General features: G+C 38.2%; 1 protein-coding gene across 1 annotated transcript in view; it reads left to right on the top strand.

Annotated features, from left to right (window-relative positions):
- NCAM2 (neural cell adhesion molecule 2) overlaps nt 1-19,351 on the top strand; it is a 269,390-nt gene that overhangs the window by 154,992 nt on the left and 95,047 nt on the right. Inside the window, 2 exon segments of the mRNA XM_044441751.1 lie at nt 1,226-1,386; nt 3,858-4,003. Coding sequence (XP_044297686.1) covers nt 1,226-1,386; nt 3,858-4,003 — 307 coding nt within the window.

Genomic DNA, 19,351 nt, shown 5'->3' with positions numbered 1-19,351 from the left:
TGCTCATTTTGGAAGGACACATTAATTGCAAGAGTTTCAATGTCACTGCAAGAATTTCGAAATCACTGATGAAGGAGAAAGCATGTACGTACTATTGCTACAGAATAGGTTCACTACATTGTACCACTACAGAACAGCTTCCATGGGTTACTGAGTGAGGTATTTGTCTTCTCATTGTAGGAGCTGACAAATGATCCCATTAATCCATCCAGGAAAAGTTTCATAAATCTGATTCTGCCTACAAATTTCATTTCTGTATTGAAATAAATGGTTTAGCAGATTTAATCAAGCTAATATCTCCAAGGAACATTACCTTTGATAAAATAAATTTCCTGATGATGTGTTTTCTTTTTAACTTATTTTTCAGAAAATGTACATTGATCCCTTCTTTCATTGTGGTTCATTTTCTTGAATTATGACTATAATTATGTTAGAGATCTTTATCTTTTTGCTGTCATATCCTTGTACCATAACACAGGCGGAGCCTCCTATTTCCTTAAGCATTGTGTGTTTTTTTCCTTTTTCTTTAAGGAAAGGAAGGGCTGTGTGATCTCCATCTTTTGCAGTATACATCTAGCTTTTTTAGATGATAAAATGTAGTTTTGAGGAGTTATTTTTTTCTTTCCATAACTTTTGAAAGACAAATTGCATGAGCAGGTTATCATTTCCATTAATGAAATAGAAGAGTTACACCAACAGAATTTCAGGCTGTTGATATTGTATACTGAAGCAAGTAGCAGGGAACCTGCTAGCCCAGGATCTCAGAATGCTCTCATTGTTGGGAGCAATACCTTTGTTGTCACTTTTTGGATATTATGGCTAAATGTGCAATCCTGGGTGACAGAGTGAATATATATTTATAGTAAATTTAGCAGTACACATCTGAACTCTCATGCCTTCAGTTGGTCAACCAGGTTGAAAGGCCTCATAATTAAATTGGAATTATTTGAAGCTAATCATTAATCTACCTTATCACTTTCCATATTAATTTGCGCAGTTCTTCCTTTTAGCCATTCAATGTTGGCCTACTAAAATATATCTCAATTGCTCATGGGCCAGTGACCTATGATTTTGTTTATTTTCCCCCATTTCTTTTTATCCCTAGTCTATTCTGTGACAGAAATAACACTGGAAATAGCACTTGGAGCTTCTAGATCAGAGAATGCAGCTCACCCTCTCATATTAGAATGTGTGCTTTCTGAATATAAATCCTTTTATTCTCTAGGAAAGGAAAACGTATTGAAGAAAATGAAAAATATGTCTTGAGAGGAAGTAATACAGAACTGACCATCAGAGATATCAAAAATATTGATGCTGGTCCATATATTTGTGAAGCGAGAAATAAAGCAGGAAAAGTAACAAATCAGACATTTCTGCAGGTTTTTGGTAAGCAATATATACTATATCTATTTTTATTTATTTAGTATTTAGCTCAAAATTATTTTACACTGCATGAGTCATGTCTGGTTAAAGTTGCCACAGAACTTCCTTTAAATCAATCTGTGAATAAAATATGTAGATCCTTACATGAAAGGTTGACGCTCTTATAAATTTTTTGAAACCAAATATCAAAACCAAACCAAAACACAGTTTTCATCTATCCATGCTTCCTTGTCTCATATACTTTCATGAAAATAGATACTTCTTATCCCTTCCTCAATGTAGCCTAAATAAAGGTGCAACCTATGTATGTGTAGATAGGGAAATCTTGCAGCTGTCAACATTCTGGGAACAATATAACTTTTCTGTATCTAAACATATACATGACTGCATCTATGCCTGCGTAATATCTCTTAATGTGGATGCAATAAAAGGTATTATATTACTGAATTTGAATTTTTAAAGAAAAATGAAAACAACACTGCTACCTGTATTATTTGATTTCATAAAACTAGCCATTCCAAAAGAGCTTCTTATGCTGCAGGCTACAGGTTCAGGAAAGCTGGAGCTGCCAAATGATAGTGTTGTTCTTACCCTGCAATAAAGGACAAAATTGGGCATGGTGGAGTAGGAGAAAAATAGAGAGTTAGCAGAAAGCTTGTCAATTGTGCTACCCCCACATATTGCAGTTGGTAATGCTGCAGTTATTGTGGATCTTCTCATTCCACCCCAACTCAAGGACTTTAGGCTAGACAGAACTCAAGAAAGACTGGTTGGCTTGCTTCCTTAGGAATTAGAGTGGGCTTGGAACTTCTTGGACCTGGGATGAAAGAATTGCATTGTCTACCAAGCCAGATTTCAACTTTTGTTATTAATATATGAAATCCTAAGAACTCAGGACTGATTTCCAGAAAAACTACCTAGTCCTCTAACGTCCCATTAAATCTTGGTGTCATCTAGTGATTCTCCTAGAGAGGCCACATACTTTTGTGGTTTGCTCCACAATTGGACATTTAATACAGCAGCTGCCACTATGTGAAAGTTTTCCCCTGAGATTGGACATGTACAAACAGAAGATCCATCTGTTTAAGTAATTCTTCCCTGTATAGTGTACCTTACAAACCTATGTAGAAGTGATGTAGTCTTTTTATTGTCCATTATTTTATATATTTATGAAAAGTTAACACAGCTTTTAAATCTGTAGATGTAGATGATTTAGAAATACTCGTAAATAAATAAGCAAACTTAATCATTGAATTCTACAGTCTTCTTCCCTGAAACTAGCTTGTAAAAAAACCTCACCACTCCAATTGTGGGCAACCTAGCAAAACACACAGGTATATGCCAAGTATCTCTTTGATAATTGGTTTAATTCTATAGACAGACGCTGCATAGCATAAGGATGAATGTTTTGATTGTAATGTAAGAAAAATAGTTACTTTTTCCCAGACTTCATGTAGTGGATAGGTTATAAAACATTTCTTATGTAGGTCAGAACATAGCAGTGTCCTAGGGATAAAGGAAAAGAATTGGCAAGCTTTTAGAGCATTCATTGGGCTGAGTGCTACTGCCACATCCCCTGCCATGGTAGAGCAGAAGTCTAAACTCATTTTCCAATTTCCCCATTCTAAGTCTTGTTGCAATATGTTTTTTTTTCAAAACAGCATGAAACTGGTGAAAAAAGATCTCAAAATTGCAGTATTTGAAAGCTGGCAGGTGTGAAGTTTAGTTTACAGCAGTCTGTAGTTTGTGTTGGATAACAGAGTCAAAGTATTTTGTTGCAAAATTCATGTTTGCTTGTGGTATTTTGAAACTTTTGCTGGCTACCAAAGGCATAAATATGATCAGTTTGTCTGTCTGTGTGGAATTCTACTATTTTATAAATTCTGCAGTTATTTCAAATAGTTGTGTGGGTTTACATTAATGAAAGTTAACTTTTCTGGGAGTATGGGGCTAATGTTAAAGATTTTAGTATGAACACAGATGATTTTGGGTGCCTATCTACAGAACTTCAGTTTAAGATTTTAGAATGGAAAGCTTCATAGGAAAATGGTGCCCCATTCATAATACAAGTTAGCATAATAGATTTTACAATTCTGTATATAAAACCATTTAATTACAAACTTCAGCACTATCTCTAAAGGGACATCTGGATTTTGTTTCCAGGGAACACTTCATAAGATTCTAAATAATCTCTTTTTCCTGATGTAAAACTATAGTTTAAAAAAGGGGCACCAAAATAAGACACAATGTTGAAAAGACAACATACTCTCAAAGGTGCCATTTAGAATTTTTGAACACAGTACTAAGGATGTATTATTCAGGTCTTTCCCTAGAAAATCCAAATTATTGAAATAGGCTGAGTCAATTTTCAAATATGTGGCTATCTTTTTCACACCTTTTGGATAGACAAGTACATAGTGTTGTTTATACTTATTCAAATCAAGAATGAGTAACATAGTTTATATTTCTAACAGTACAGCCTCAAATAATACAGCTTAAAAATGAAACAACTTTTGAAAATGGTCAAGCTACCCTCATATGCGAGGCAGAAGGAGAACCTGTCCCTGAAATAACATGGAAAAGAGCCAGTGATGGAATAACATTCTCTGAAGGTGACAAGGTAAAATAATATAAATTTCATTTCTTTTATTACATTTCCATATTAATCCCTAGTCAAGGTTATCAGGGTAAATTACAAAGATTAAAATCTTAAAGTATAGATTATGGAGACCATAAACAGTACATGCAAACATATAAACAGAGAATACACACACAATGATGCACATGTATCTAAAATGTTAGACTGTTAACAAGAAGAATATAGACCCTGATTAAAACCTTATTGTATGCTACCAAATATGTGAGAGAAGACAAAACTCTTAAAACTAGAGATGGAATGTTTAAGAATTCTGGTGCCAGTCAGACCTCATCAGGGACATCATTCCATAATTGGGGGATCATGCAATATGTCTTGAATTTCTGCCAAGGATCAGGATTATATTGAACACCATGTAAATATGTCATCTTAGTAGTTAAAATAAGGAAGGAAAGGTTTGATGTAGCAGCCAGGCTAATAGCAGGGGCCAGACAGTCTGATGATGTAACACCAATGTTTGCCTGCTTGCATTGGCTGCCCGTATGCTTCTGAACACAATTCAAGGTGTTTGTTTTAACCTATAAAGCCCTACACAGCTTAGGACCAGAATACTTGATGGAACACTTCTCCCACACACCATCTATTGGGACACTACAATCAACCTTGGGGACCTGTCTCTGACTTCCACTTCCAAGAAAGGCTCAGTTCAACAAGAAGGACCTTTTCAGTGGTGCCTTTCCTGCACACCCCAGTTGTACAGTGAGCTCTTCAGTGGGGCCTGCCTGGCACCAAGCTTACTATCTTTTTAGTGCCAGATTAGGACTGTCCTAGACTTCGGGGCAATTAATTAGTTGAGGCTTTATTAATGTTTAATCCAGGTTGATTCAGGTTTTTATCTTGCTTAAGTTGTTGGAATGTTATGTGTTTAACAAGTGGTTTTAGATCTTTCTGTAAAATTGTCTATAAACAATTTTATGTGTTTAACAAGTGGTTTTAGATCTTTCTGTTTTCTTCTTTCTGTAAGAAAACATTTGTTTTCTTAATGTTTTAATATTGTGGTGCATTTTAAACTGTGTAAACTGCCCAGAGAGCGTCTGCTGTTGGATGGTATAGAAGTAAAACAACAGCAACAATTACACTGAATGGTGCATTTTATTTACAAAAATCTTGCATTATGCATAAGAAACTGAAAGTTTCTATGAAATTTCTAAAGCAAGGGAGCACATTTGAAGATATAGCTTTATGTTGCAATCTTATACTTAGCCTGGAAGGAGCCTCATTGAATTCAATGTGATTTACTTTAGGATATATGTGCAGAAGATCATGATGCTAACATCCAGAAAAATTCAATTTGGAAATTGCTAAGACATTTGTCTTCATCTTTCCTCTTATATGCAACATCCAGAAATTTTTCCTTCCAAACTTTTTCATTTTAGTTCCTTAAATTAAAATCCAGAAAATAAACTGCAAAGGCAAGCATTCTCCTTGAAGATTATAGAGATTTTCTGTCATGCAAGAAAAGATTAATATTACACCCTGTAGAAAAAACATTGAAATGATTACTGGTTTTGACGCTGCAGATAGTGGATAGAGAGGAGACTGAAGAAAGACTTTCAGTAGCAAATTTGGAATTTTATTTTAGTCCTACAACTCTAACTTCCTGTGTGAAACCCAATCCTACCTTTTATTCCTCTACCTGCTATTCCCACTTCATAGTTTTATCCCCCCTCCCTCCCCCGTTTGTTCAGTTGCTGCTATCGTTTGGTAAATATTTTGTTGAAGCTTTTACTTGATTTATTTCTGTATCGTATTTTATAGCTTGCACTTTGTTCTATATTGTCAGTTGATTAAGAAATTCTTGTTAATGCATTGTTTTTATAACTTGTATTGTTATTGTAATCGACTTTGAGAGTCTAGTGATAAGCTAATCAGAAAGGATATACACACTAGCATTCCCTGTCTTCCCTGTTATACTTTTTTTCGATTTACTTGTTCTGCACTTCAAATACCTTCCTTTCATTTCTTCTGATTATGAACTCTTTAAATGTAAAGTAGGAAGTATTTTTTATTAGATCAGTTATTACAACATGACCCTGTCTTGTGTAGATAAGTGTGTTCCACAGGAGCGTCCTAGAGAATGTGGTAGAAGTAATACCATATACACAATATGGCTTTTTTTGTTCTGTATCTCATATCTAATCATAGGCCTTGGGCACTATAAGAAGGTTAATAATAAGCTTAATGGTTTATTTGTTAAGCTTATTTATTATGCTTTACACCATTAAGAATAATAAAGAATGCAATCCTACACACATTTACCTGAGAATAAGACCTTGTGAACTCAATATGGTTCATTTTTAGTAGATATGGGTAGGATTGCCTGTAATATTTCTGAATAGGAAAGAGCTAGAAATACTGGCCTTCCTATCAAGTTTCTGTTTCACTCATCTTGTTTTTTTTAACCTTAAATTCTTTCCATGCAATGATTTTGTAATTTTTTAAATCAAAATTGAATTGAAACTAAATTCTCAGGAAAAAAAATATTAATGGCAAAGGGGATCTAATTAATCGAATACCCAATGATTCAAACTCATATTTCAAAGAGTTACACACTCAAAGCCTTGGACCATATAGGCAAATCAATCAGTTGCAGTTTCTCTGGCAATTTTTTTTTAAAATTTCAAGTTCTTTTTGTCCAAAACACAGAAAACGTGTTAGTCAGTTCTTATCAAGACTAAATTAAAATGAAATTATTATACAAAAGATACTTTTTGTATCCATCCATGCTTCTTGTTAGAAGACAATTACTGCACATTGTTTGGAATGTCAGCAAGTACACAATATAACATGATGCCTCCATTCGGTGGTCTGGAGAGCCCTACCAGCTGTCTGCCCGCTGTGATATCAAGAGAGCAATTGACAAGGCTCTCTAGAGCACTGACTGGTTATATTTCCAGATACTGCTGCCTCAAGAGGTTGCCTAAGCTCTTAGGATAGTTCATCTTACCTCTCTTGGAGGAGCTGCTGCTTACAAGGCTGCTTACAAGGCAGGAGGAGCAAGGTGTGGCTGGCTGATAGAGTATTGAGTGGGTAAGCAATGACCTGGCAAACCAATTAGTCTAGAAAGTTGTCTCCACAGGCACATAGGCAGTAGCACAGCCAGCTTGCTTGAGGTGGCAAAAACATTTATTTATTTATTTATTTATTTATTTATTTATTAAAACATTTCTATGCCGCCCCTTGCCGAAGCCTCGGGGCGGCTTACAACATCTAATAAAATACACAATAAATTAAAACAATAACAATTAAAATATATACAGTAGAATAAAATAAGCCGCCCTGGCCAAATAAAATTCAATAATATTAACATTTAAAATGCTGTTTAAATAAAAAGGTCTTCGCCTGGCGCCGAAAAACAAATAACGACCTCTCTGGGGAGCGCATTCCATAACTTAGGCGCCACCGCTGAGAAAGCCCTCCTCCGAGTAACCACCCTCCTAATTTCCTTCACTGAGGGCTCCCGGAGGAGGGCCTCTCCCGCTGATCTCAGGGGGCGGCTGGGCATATATGGACGTAAGCTCTCCTTCAGGTAACCAGGACCCAAGCCGTTTAGGGCTTTATAGGTCATCACCAACACCTTGAATTGGGCCTGGACTTCAATGAGAAGCCAGTGAAGCTGCCGGAGAACTGGAGTCATGTGAACATAACGTCCAGTTCCCGTCAGCAGCCTGGCAGCTCTATTTTGAACCAATTGAAGTATCCAGACCGTCTTCAAGGGTAGCCCCATGTAGAGCGCGTTACAGAAGTCAAGACGGGAAGTCACCAGTGCATGAGTCACTGTTGTGAGGCAGTCGTACTCCAGATAGGGGCGCAGCTGATGAATCAGCCGAAGCTGGAGGAAAGCGCTCCTCGCCGCTGCTGTTACCTGAGCTTCGAGTGAAAGCTCCAGGTTGAGGAGCACTCCCAAGCTGCGGCCCTTATCCCTAGGAGGGAGTGCAACCCCGTTCAGGACAAGGTTCAATTCACCTTCTCCGAAGCCTGAACCGCCTACCAACAGGACCTCTGTCTTGTCTGGATTGAGCTTCAGTTTATTGGCCCTCATCCAGCCCATTACCTCGGCCAGGCACCGGTTCAGTACAGCCACTGCCTCACCTGGATTGGTGGAAAACGAGAGGTAGAGCTGGGTATCGTCAGCGTACTGGTGATTCCGCAGCCCACACCTCCTGATGACCTCTCCCAGTGGTTTTGTGTAGATGTTAAACAGCAAGGGGGACAAAATGGACCCCTGCGGTACTCCATGGCATAGCTGCCATGGTGCAGAGACATAGTCCCCCAGCACCACCTTCTGGAATCGGCCATTGAGATAGGAGCAGAACCACTGCAAAGCATTGTCTCCGACCCCCAATCCCGCAAGCCTATCCAGAAGGATACCATGGTCGATGGTATCGAAAGCCGCCGAGAGGTCCAGGAGAACCAACAGGGACGCACTCCCCCTGTCCTTCTCCCTGCACAGGTCATCGTACAGGGCGACCAAGGCAGATTCAGTACTGTACCCGGGTCTGAAGCCGGACTGAAATGGGTCCAGATAATCAGTTTCATCCAAGAGTGTTTGGACTTGTCCCGCCACCACTCTCTCTAACACCTTGCCCAGAAACGGGATGTTGGCCACTGGTCTATAATTAGTGGCCATCTCTGGATCCAGTGACGCCTTCTTCAGGACCGGTCGGGCTACCGCCTCTTTAAAGGGGCAGGCACCCGACCCTCCCTCAGAGAAGCGTTAACCACTTCCAAGATCCAGGTTCCAATCCCGTGCTTGGAATCCTGTATTAACCAAGACGGGCAAGGGTCCAAAAGGCATGTGGTGGGACGTACTCATCCAAGCACCTTGTCCACATCATCGGGCCGCAGTAACTGAAATTCTTCCAATAATTCTGGACCAGACGGTAGCATCGGTGTCTCCCTTAAGACCTCTGACTCAATAGTGGAATCCAGATCGCGACGAATCTGAGCGATTTTCTCCCTGAAATGCCTGGCAAAGTCGTCACAGCGGGCCTTTGAGGGTGGAATCAGATCTTCTTTCGGACCTGGACGGACCAGGCCTTGTACCACTCGAAAGAGCTCCGCCGGACGGCATTGTGAGGAGGCAATGGAAGCGGAAAAAAAATATCTCTTTTTCGCCGCCCTCACCACCACAGCATTAAGTGTGTTCGGTCAGATTCATCCCGTGATTTCCTCCACCTACGCTCTAGCCGTCTCCCAACCTGCTTCATCGCCCTCAGTTCAGGAGTATACCAAGGGGAAGAGCGGGCTCTGCCCAGTGGGAGAGGGCGCTTAGGAGCGATCGTGTCTACAGCCCTGGTCATCTCCCCATTCCACAGTTTGACCAGAGCCTCGACAGGAGCACCCGTCTTGTCAGCCGGAAACTCCCCCAGAGCCTTCAGGAATCCTTGGGCTATGCCTGCCAAGAAGAATGGTTGGTAGCTAGTAGAGCTTCTGTTTTACTAGTTTGCTTGCTTCCTCTATTTGTAACTGTTCTGCATAAGTATTAGGATTTGAAACCAGTTAGTTGGATTAGTAGCTTTTACACTACTAATTAGCTGTAATATTTATTCTTATAGTCAGTTCCGATGAGCTCCACTTGCATAAATAGTGTGAAGTTGGAGCAATAAATGCAAGCTTCATTATGTATTACTTTGTTAATTCTGTCTGTGGACTGGATTGGGTTGTTTGCTCCATGTTACACCATTCACATTCATATTTTAAAGTGTGTGAGAGAATTATTCCTTAGTATTGAGTGTCCTTTGCTTTTCTCATCAGCATTCATGTGGACTGCAAAAAATATTGGCATAGTAGAAGTACATAGTTCTTCAAAACAAAATGTCATTCTATAGATGATTCATTCCACCCTTCCAGGTCCTTTGTTTACTACAGCTCTTCTTTATTTACTGCCCTTTGGGTTCTCTTTCTTTCTCCCAGCTTTCCCATTTAATCTAGTTTCTGAGTGAAGATTTCAGATTATTCCCTCTGATAACAGATGCACCATTCTGAAATGCATGGTGTAATTATAAAAAGGAGCTGCAGATATTTAATCTATAAAAAGGTTGATGAGCCAATTGACAGTTGTCAACTTTGAAAGATGTCAGAGTAATGCATTGACTGGAATAACAAATTTACTAGGTTGGAAGGAGTCACTATTTGTATGTCTTTCTCCTGCTTTAGTAACTTTCAGGATAAGGCCAGCATAGGTAGTATATTATTACTGTGAGAGAACCGGGGATTATTTTAAATATTATCATGATGCTCAAATAAATTACCCAGCACAATTGTTCATTTTAGTTTCAGTAAGTTTCTGATCCTGTGTACTCTGTAAATAACTAATGTTATGACTAACATGTCAGATGTCGAGAAATTAATAGTGCTCGGTATGTGTTAACCTATTCCACTTGACTCTAATAAGATGTTGTGTCATACACGCAATTCTTATAAATTTTACTCTATACTATTTAACTTTATAGAAAATGGTTTGCAAAATACCCAAACTATAGTGTGGGTAGGATAAGGTTGTGCTCTGTGTCCATGGTGTCAGGCTTACCCTTCCATTTTCCTAAGCTTTCATGTGAAGAGATGTCTTCCTTGATTTTTGTTTCTTTTGTTCATTTCTGTTGGTGAAATTAAAGCAATTGTTATACAAGAATTTCAATGAAAAGGGGTCTCAACCTGAGAGAATAGGAAATAATTGAGAGAGGAATGTGACATATTTCATGTTTGGCTTACAAAATAGTCATACATTTTGAAAGCTTGAATATATGGTTCTAATGTAAAGCATGTTTGTACAAGTTCGGACTGCTCCTAATCTTTTGAATTCATTTCCAGGCCTAGTACATCATTAAAACTTAAGTCTTGAACTGGACACTTGAATTATTGAGAATTGTATTTTTTTTCTCAAGTGCTTCCACAATGAGAAAGTATCAATTAGCATATAAGTAATTGAGCAGCAACAATTAATGCACTAAAACAATCACATTAATTCACATTAATTTGATATTGTTGGCAATTCCAGTGTACATGTACTTTTTATGTATATAAAAAGGATATCACCTAGATGTGGCATAAAATTAATGTAAATACTGTGCATTGTACATTAAGAGTGCAGTCCAAAAGTACAGTGGTACAATGACTCACTAAAACCTTGGTTCATGAACAAATCGGGTTACGAACAAAAATTTCATTAAAATTTTGACTTGGGTCACAAACTACACATTGGGTGGTGACCAAGATTGCAGTCATCTCTCCACCCCGAATGTGGAAATGGCCACGATCGGAGTAGCTTTTGTGCAGGGAAGGCACGTGTGATCAGAGGCGCACTCCTTCAGGAAAGACAGGCACAATCTTGGCCATCTCCCTGTGGCTGTGCTGTGCTGCACCCATCTTTCCTGCACCAGTGTGCCCGTGATCACGCACGTCTTCCCTGCACGAACGGAACTGCGATCGTGCTCATCTCCCCACTTGGGGTGTTGGGAAGGTGGCCGCAATTGCAGTTGCTTTTGTGCAGGGAAGGTGTACGTGATCACAGGTGTGCTCCTGCAGGAAAGACAGGCGCAATCTCAGCCATCGTCCCCAAACTAGAACAATTGTGGCCATGTCCCCACCCCTCTGAGTGGGGAGATTGCTGCGATTGTGCTGGGGGAGAGGGGGAGATGGCCAAGATCGTGCCCATCTCTCCCTTCCCCAGCATGCCCCGTTCGCTCCCGTCTCTTCCACCCTCAGTGTGCCCGCAATCACGCCTGTCTCTCCCCCCCACCCCCCAGTGCTCCGGGATAACAGGCGCATGCCGGGATGGTGGGCGTGTGCAGGAATGACTGGCACAATCTCAGTCGTGCTGGGGGGGGGGCGATGGTTGTGCTTGTGGTCAGGGAGATGGCTGAGATATTTGTTGTTGTCACTTCGCTTCACATTTTTCTGATTTAAAAAATGGTTACAAAATGGATTAACCTTATTTACATTGAACCTTATGGGGAAATTTAACTTGGCTCATGACCAATTTGGGTCATGACCAGAGTCCTGGAACGAATTAAGTTCATGAGTCAAGGTACGACTGTATGTATACTCTTAGATGGAAGACTGGCACCTTCCACTCATCCATTGCCCTGCTGACAAGAACTTTGCAAAGTGGGAGAAATGGTAGAAGTGTTCACAACCTCATCATCTTTTTGTAAAAGTATTTTTAGTAAGATGACTCTCTAAGCCTGTTTATTTCACTTACCTTTCAATAATAGTGGAAGCAGAGATCTGCAGCATTCTCTGGTGCCCCAGATGCTGTTTATGGCCACACTTTTCATCAACTAAATTGCATTGTTGTCTTGCTGGTATTTTAAGAGGTGGTGTTGAATACGCATATACTATTTTATGATTCTTGCAACAGTAACAACGTGATTGGTGACCTGACCTTTTAAAATGTGTTGTCTGTTAAATCCAGACTGTCTGAGGCTATAATTATAATCATAAATACAGTTTCTTATCATCTGATGGAAGTTATGACTTCTTATCTGGTGGTTCTTATGCTTTCCTTGTGTAATATTCTTCCTAAATACACTGCACTTTTTAATTGGTTTAGGGAAGCTGTTCTGTAGCCCCAACTTTTGTCTGTTCTTCTTAATATTGTGTCTCCAACAGTAAATTCTAAATCCTATCTTCTAACACAGGAATAATACCACAACATGTTGGGAAAAAATGATTTTTATGAATACCTACATAAAAATACACAAATGTTGTTTGTTCAAAAATTCTTTTTTGTTTTTTTTCAAATTTGTTTTTGATTAAAGGTGTGAGCTGTTTGGGCAATCCAGACAGGTGAAAAATATATCTCTATTTATTAAGAAAATGAACTATGCCATTACAAAACTGGAATGTTATGTAATTTATTTTTGCATACCTCCAGACTTGAGTCTCTGACTTGAGTCTCTAATATTCAGAATATACAGGCTTTTAGATTATTACGGGTACTATTTTTTTAGCAGTTTATTTTTTCTGAGTTCTAGTCATTTTTTAATTTATGACAAAGTAAGTATTTTTTATCTTCATTATTTTCCTTTTTTACCTTCCCTCAATTACAGGCACATCAATGCCAGCTCTTTCAAGAACAGAAGAAGTAGTATTGGTTTTGGTATGTACAATGCCCTGTGTCACCTCTTTATATAGCCAGCAAAATTGTTGCATGAAAACACCAGCATAAAGCAGTGATTAATCATGTATCATATTGCTACCATTTCTTAAATTATGTCTTATATTCTCAAGAATTAATTTATTGTAGCTGTATGTAATGATTATTATCAGGTAATTTTCATTACATACGAAGTGTCATTTCCACTTCAAAGTCTTTAAAATTAGCTGTTAAATCTACAGATGGACAGAAAGCCAAAGCAACAAAATACCTTAATGTCAGGATTAGTTCTTGCGCATTTAAACATTGAAAACTCTTAAATGGGTTACTGCAAATAATGTCTTCCCCTAAGGGACGGAAAACGTAACTCAGGAAATTGTGGCATGTTATAATGATTAGTACCTGTGTGAAACTGAGAAATGATCTGTACTTGTAGACACTTTGAAGGTCTTCCATTTAAAAAAATCAAGTACAAGATTCAAGTGTAACATGACTGAATCAGTGGACAATAAGGAATATACACATGGCAATACTCTGGAATTTTCTGCTGTTTCCAACAGGTGCATGGATAGAGTACAATTACCTGAAGAATGTGGGGAATATTTTGAATATTGCATCCATAACCCAGAAGGGAGCTTCCATCAGCTTCTCCACATTGGTGGCTGTTGTGAATAACAGCCCTTGTTCATCAAAGGTAGCTTTTCAGCCTAGGAAATCTTGGCCATCTGTTTCACCTTTTGGAATTTCCATAATGCCTTCAATTCAGATAGTACCTTTTCTCTACATTACTTTTCTGCTACTTGAAGAACTAACTTACTGCTAGAGTTGATCTGCCTTCTGCCTGACATTGAAGCCTGGCTGACTTGCAAGTGTCTGAACTGTTTTATTTTTCTCTCCTGTGGATGCTAGTTTGTCAACTCATGGAGTCTATTTCTTATCAAATGGATATACTTCTTGGACTTCAAAGACAGTGGCACTTAATCAACACTCTGGATCCTGATGTGGTCCTGAAAACATTTCTGCATACTTGACGTCCACAACTAGCTACCTTTTGTCCACTGAACTAAACAGCAACTGAAATAAATAGTAGCAGTGAAGAACTAAATATACATTTGAGGCATCATCTTGCTTTGGCTCTCCTACCATCTATACTTATGAGAATGACTTAGCTATTCAATTCTTTGTATTACTGTTAAGAAGAAACATTGCCTATTTGTGTGGGATGGGTTGTCAGGAAGCCAATACTATAGCATACATCTTACATTTGAGAAATGGCAGTTTTATACATACTGGAGCTTTGTTTCCTGTCATTATAGCTGGTGACACATGGCATTCTTTAGATCTAAACTGAGTGAATGTGTTAAGAACAGAGAAAAGGATTTCAAAATGTGCTGTTGCTGTGAAAAGTGACAAGTAGACCTGTATTTGAATAGCTATACAGTTGTGATGCAGGCTTTTTAAAGTCAAATGTTTATTAAGAGCAGCAAGTTTATAGGAACAAACAAAATACTACTATCTCTTTTCTGTATATTTCTTTATAGTTTTGCTATTGTCTTTATATTACATAATATAATTACTTTCAAATCTAACTCATGATCAATGAGAGCCGACAAAGGGAAGAGAAGCTTACTAACCCTATCATAACCCAAGTACCAAAAAATGTCCTTACTGCTTGTAGCTGTTCTCATGTTTCCAATCATCCTCTAATCAAGTTAAAATGAACAAAGTGGCAAATGTATGATTTTTCTCATATTTTGGAAAATACATTTTTTAAAAAACTACAAAAGCATCAAGGAAAGGCATCAATCAACTAAATCAAATTATACAATTATGCTAATTGAATTAGACTATAATTAGGTATGAACATTAAAGTGAAGGACCTCCTTACATGCAGGCAACTAACTGCAGTAAGAAGTCAAATCATGAGTCTCGTTTTGCTCTAGTATTAAGGTTCTGGTTAACAAATTGCATGTTTGCTTCTAAGTATTCAGGAAATTTCTGATCTAGGAAATATTTGTGTTTTTAAATCATTTATCTACTTCACTAGTCTCTGAGAGTCAGTGGAAATTATTGTTGAAGGACTAATGTACTACAACAGGCAGAATTTATTTTTACTAATGCAAAACCCCTTCAGAAGAGTAGGGGCTGAAAACAATAGGAAAAAAAAAGAATTTAGGTAATCAAATGTAAAGTTCCTTAAACATCATTATGGTGAATAGACAGATTTCAGAAGAAATAAATTGTTCTATAGTCTTAAAGACCACATTACCTAAGGATAGATCTAGGATCTACCTTCCATAGATGGAAGGATTCTGCTCCCAAGGCACCTCTGCCTGATTTTTCTGGATCCCTTCTTCCATATTACAGGTTGCACTGTTCATCAGGGTGCCTAATCCTCTGTTTAGCATTTTCAGGGATCAGAAGGGACTGCTGTAGAATGGATGGGATGGGAAAGTCTGCTTCCACTAGCTGAGTTACGCACACCTGAATCCAGTATCATTGCTTTAAATATTACATAGCTGTCCATTAAAATACAAGACAATGGAATGGAATCTGGCTTCACTATTTAACTTTTTTTAAAATTTTGAATTCAATGCAATATTGATTCTGGCATTAACTATGTAAAGAGAGCCAGCACAGCTGAGTGAATGGTATACAAAAATATAGATAAATAAATACATAAAAACACGCATTTTGATTAGCAACCCAATTATGAGCTGTAGTGGCAACAATAAGCTTCTAGGATTGCATATAATGATGCAAGGAACCAGTAAATGCATAATGCTGATACTCTCATATAGGTTCTGCAACTGATCAGAACCTGTTGCCTGGTTTCTGATTTCACCTGGTAAAAATGAAGGATGAGAAAAAATAAATTCCCTGGTGTTTTGGACTCCCAGCTTTCTTGATAATTGCCTACCCTGACAGGAGTTTAAACATACAAAACATCAAGAGGTCTTTCTTCTGTCAACCCCTTGTGCATGTGTTTTTAACACACAGCTCTTACATAATGTGTCAAGAACCATTCAAAGGTGTCACAGGTTTTAATGAAGCCATTTGATTGGGCACTTAGCATTAAATGTGTGAGACGGTTTTATAACAAATATGGAGAGCTGAATGATGATTTCATTACTATGCATATACTATTGTCAAGACATGAAAAAAGCAAGTACTTCTTCACACATAACTGGTGCTGTGAAGAAGTTACCTCTCTCTTTTCTTCTCTTTACCAAACTCAAAACAAATCCATAGAAGAATAGCTCTTGCTGAAACGTGTCTGTTCACATAACAGTCTAAATCAAAGAAGCCTTCTACTAGAGAGATGGGAAAAGCACCTGTCCATGGAAACAGTTCCATCCCTCCCTTTCAGTAAAGCTTCTGTCTCCACCCACAGGGTGGCTTTTGCTGCTTGAGGGCTAGATGGCAGGAACACAGGAAACTAGGGATCAGGCTGCTCATTTCTCCTGCTGTCACCTGTCATGTGTTCCTCCTTCTGTCCTGAAAAATATTCCACCCTTACCAAGACAGCCAGATTCTCATGCTCTGTTTGACAGTCTTCACTGGGTAACCTTGAAACTGTCAATTCCTCTATCTGAAACTGTCTACCTCCTTTTTAGAATCAGATGAATCTATCAGAACCGATGGTAATGTGGAGGAGACAGACCCCTGTTCTACGTCTAGATTATGAAATTCACCTCCATGAAATGCATAGGGGCTATCCATTTGGATGGCCTTAAAAGTGTGTTAGATAAATCTAAAAGTGTGTTAGATAAATGTTTGTAAGCTGTCCTGAGATGCCAAGGCACGTGAGGACGGTATATAAAAGTAAAAATAAATAATAAATCCATGAAATTTAAAGCTAGTAGACTATGCACACAGTCTGGTGGGGGCTGTGTACACAAACTATGTACATAGTTGTTGGGGAACACATGACTGCAATTGCACTTGGGTACAAACAGCATACCTGAACTACATCCTGCAGGGCAAAGCATGTGTTTGAGCTGATTCTAATAGTTCTTATTCTCAGGTAAGTGTTTATAGTAGGGATTGGGAATGAACAGCCTTTTAATATGAATACCTCATTATTAGTTATCCTGCCTACTAGGAGTTGGTCCAGCAATATCTAAAAGGCCACATATCCCTCATGCCTTTTTTAGGATTGTATACTTATTGAAATATGATTAGCAGGGTTAAAATATTAATGTGTTTAAAACAATCAGATTATCCTTTTCATAGCATTCAGGTTTGTTTGCTTGCTTGTTTTTTATTTGTACCCCACCTTTCCATAAAATAAATGATAATACTAAAGGTGGTTCATTAAATACCCATTTCTGACTAAGATTTATTCAAATGAGTTGTTGTTGTTGTGTGCTGCCAAGTCATTTCTGAGAGCAAAACCAGTCATTTATCTTACTGGAATTTAAGAGTTATTTTTAGTTGAACATTGACTTAGAATTTAGAATCTCTAGGTTGGTTCCATCCAACACCTGCCATTTTTTTAAAGAAGAAGTTCAGTCAGTAAAACCAAGAAAAGGGTGGTCCCAAGGGTAAATCTCTAATGATCCATGGTTTTTCAGATGATCCATGATGGTCAAATGAGCAGGTGGTAGGATGACCAGAGTCAAGCACTTTGAGGCCAAAAAAAAAAAAAAAAAACCAAATCAAAACAGCCCCCCCCAACTCCAACTCCAACTCCAACTCCAACTCTCTCTCTCTCTCTCTCTTTCTCTCTCTCTGTCTCTGTCTCTCTCTCTTTCTGAGACCAAAAAGCTTCAGAATTATAGTTGTGTAGTTAAGCAGTTTTGAACCAGAAAAAAGGAAGCTATTTGTTTATTTGAGATTGCAATTTTACATGCAAAAGACATTTTCATTACCAACCCATCCTCTATCAGGAAACATCTGTTCAATATATAAAATTCTATGTAAGTAAATAAGAGTGTTTCTCTAAGATTTTAGACAATTCCTGTTAGTAATGAGTAGCGGCTAACATAAGTAACACTGCAGTATAAAGATGTGTTACTGTGTCTATCTAGCTAGCAAGCTTAATTTAGTACTTTTGATTAAGAAAGAATTTTATTTCTACTAGTCCTGGCAGCAAACTACAATTATTCTGCTATTTTATATGAGATTTTCAATGGAAAACTGTACATGTCTACTCAGAAATAGTATTTCCTTAGTTTAATGAGACTTACTGCTGGATAAGTAACTATAGGATCTGACCCTTAGTGAAAGGCATTGGAACATGGCTCATTACTAGAGAGGGAGGGAGAGGGAGAGAGAGAGAGAGAGTTCACATGACCACACCAGAATGTGTTTCATAGAATAGAATCCATGGGGCCAAGTTCAGAAAATCTATTGGATTTTAGTCCTCCCATTGTTTTTGGCATACAGTTAGGTTAGGTTAGTTTAGGTTAGGTTAGGTTAGGTTAGGTTAGGTTAGGTGAACAGCAGAATCTCTATTCTGGCCTTGTTACTTTGAATGCTGGCCACCCCAACAATCTGGAGGATAGCAAAATAGTGCATCAGATTAGTTCATGGCAATACCACTTCCCGTGATGAACAATGCTGGAATTTATCTAGCACACAGCTCTGTGCATTTAGCACTTAGAAGTCTGGGCTTCAGAATTTGAATTCAATCATGTTGGTGCTTAATTGGAATTGTTGCCTCTTTTTTCAGATAGCCAGGGATGTCATGATGGAAATTGTGTTGAATTCAGTGGGTGAAGATGGATGAGAATTTCATTTCATTTTTGATAAGAATTTACCTAATATGAATTTTTTTAAAAAATCAAATGCAGGAGAAAACAAAATTGACAGATTCACTCATCCTTACCTTCATCCAGGTTTCCCTAATAGATACCAAGTCAGCTTCTCCATCCAGGATTAAGCTGTGGTAGTCATGACTTTTGTTATATATTTTATATTCTGTAGTGCCTGACAGAAAGCTGGTGGTTTTCTTGCTTCTGTTCAGTTCTTTCTTCCCATGTATTTCCCCATGTATTTGTTTTAATATTTTGGTTTATGTATGCATAGTATATGTGTATTCATGATCATCTTATCAAATGACCATCTTAGTCATAACACCTAGTGACAAGGACCTGCCTTGGGCTGATGGTGGAAGGCCCAGCTCTATGAATCCTTAGTTTACTAGACTTCACAATAGGAGACTGATGCTCCTCTGACTTGAACTAAACATATCGCCTCTAACAATC

The sequence above is a fragment of the Varanus komodoensis genome, unplaced genomic scaffold, assembly GCF_004798865.1.
Source record: "Varanus komodoensis strain SLA01 unplaced genomic scaffold, ASM479886v1 scaffold4, whole genome shotgun sequence".
Classification (NCBI taxonomy): Eukaryota; Metazoa; Chordata; class Lepidosauria; order Squamata; family Varanidae; genus Varanus; species Varanus komodoensis.
This window is presented reverse-complemented; position numbering and strand designations above follow the sequence as displayed.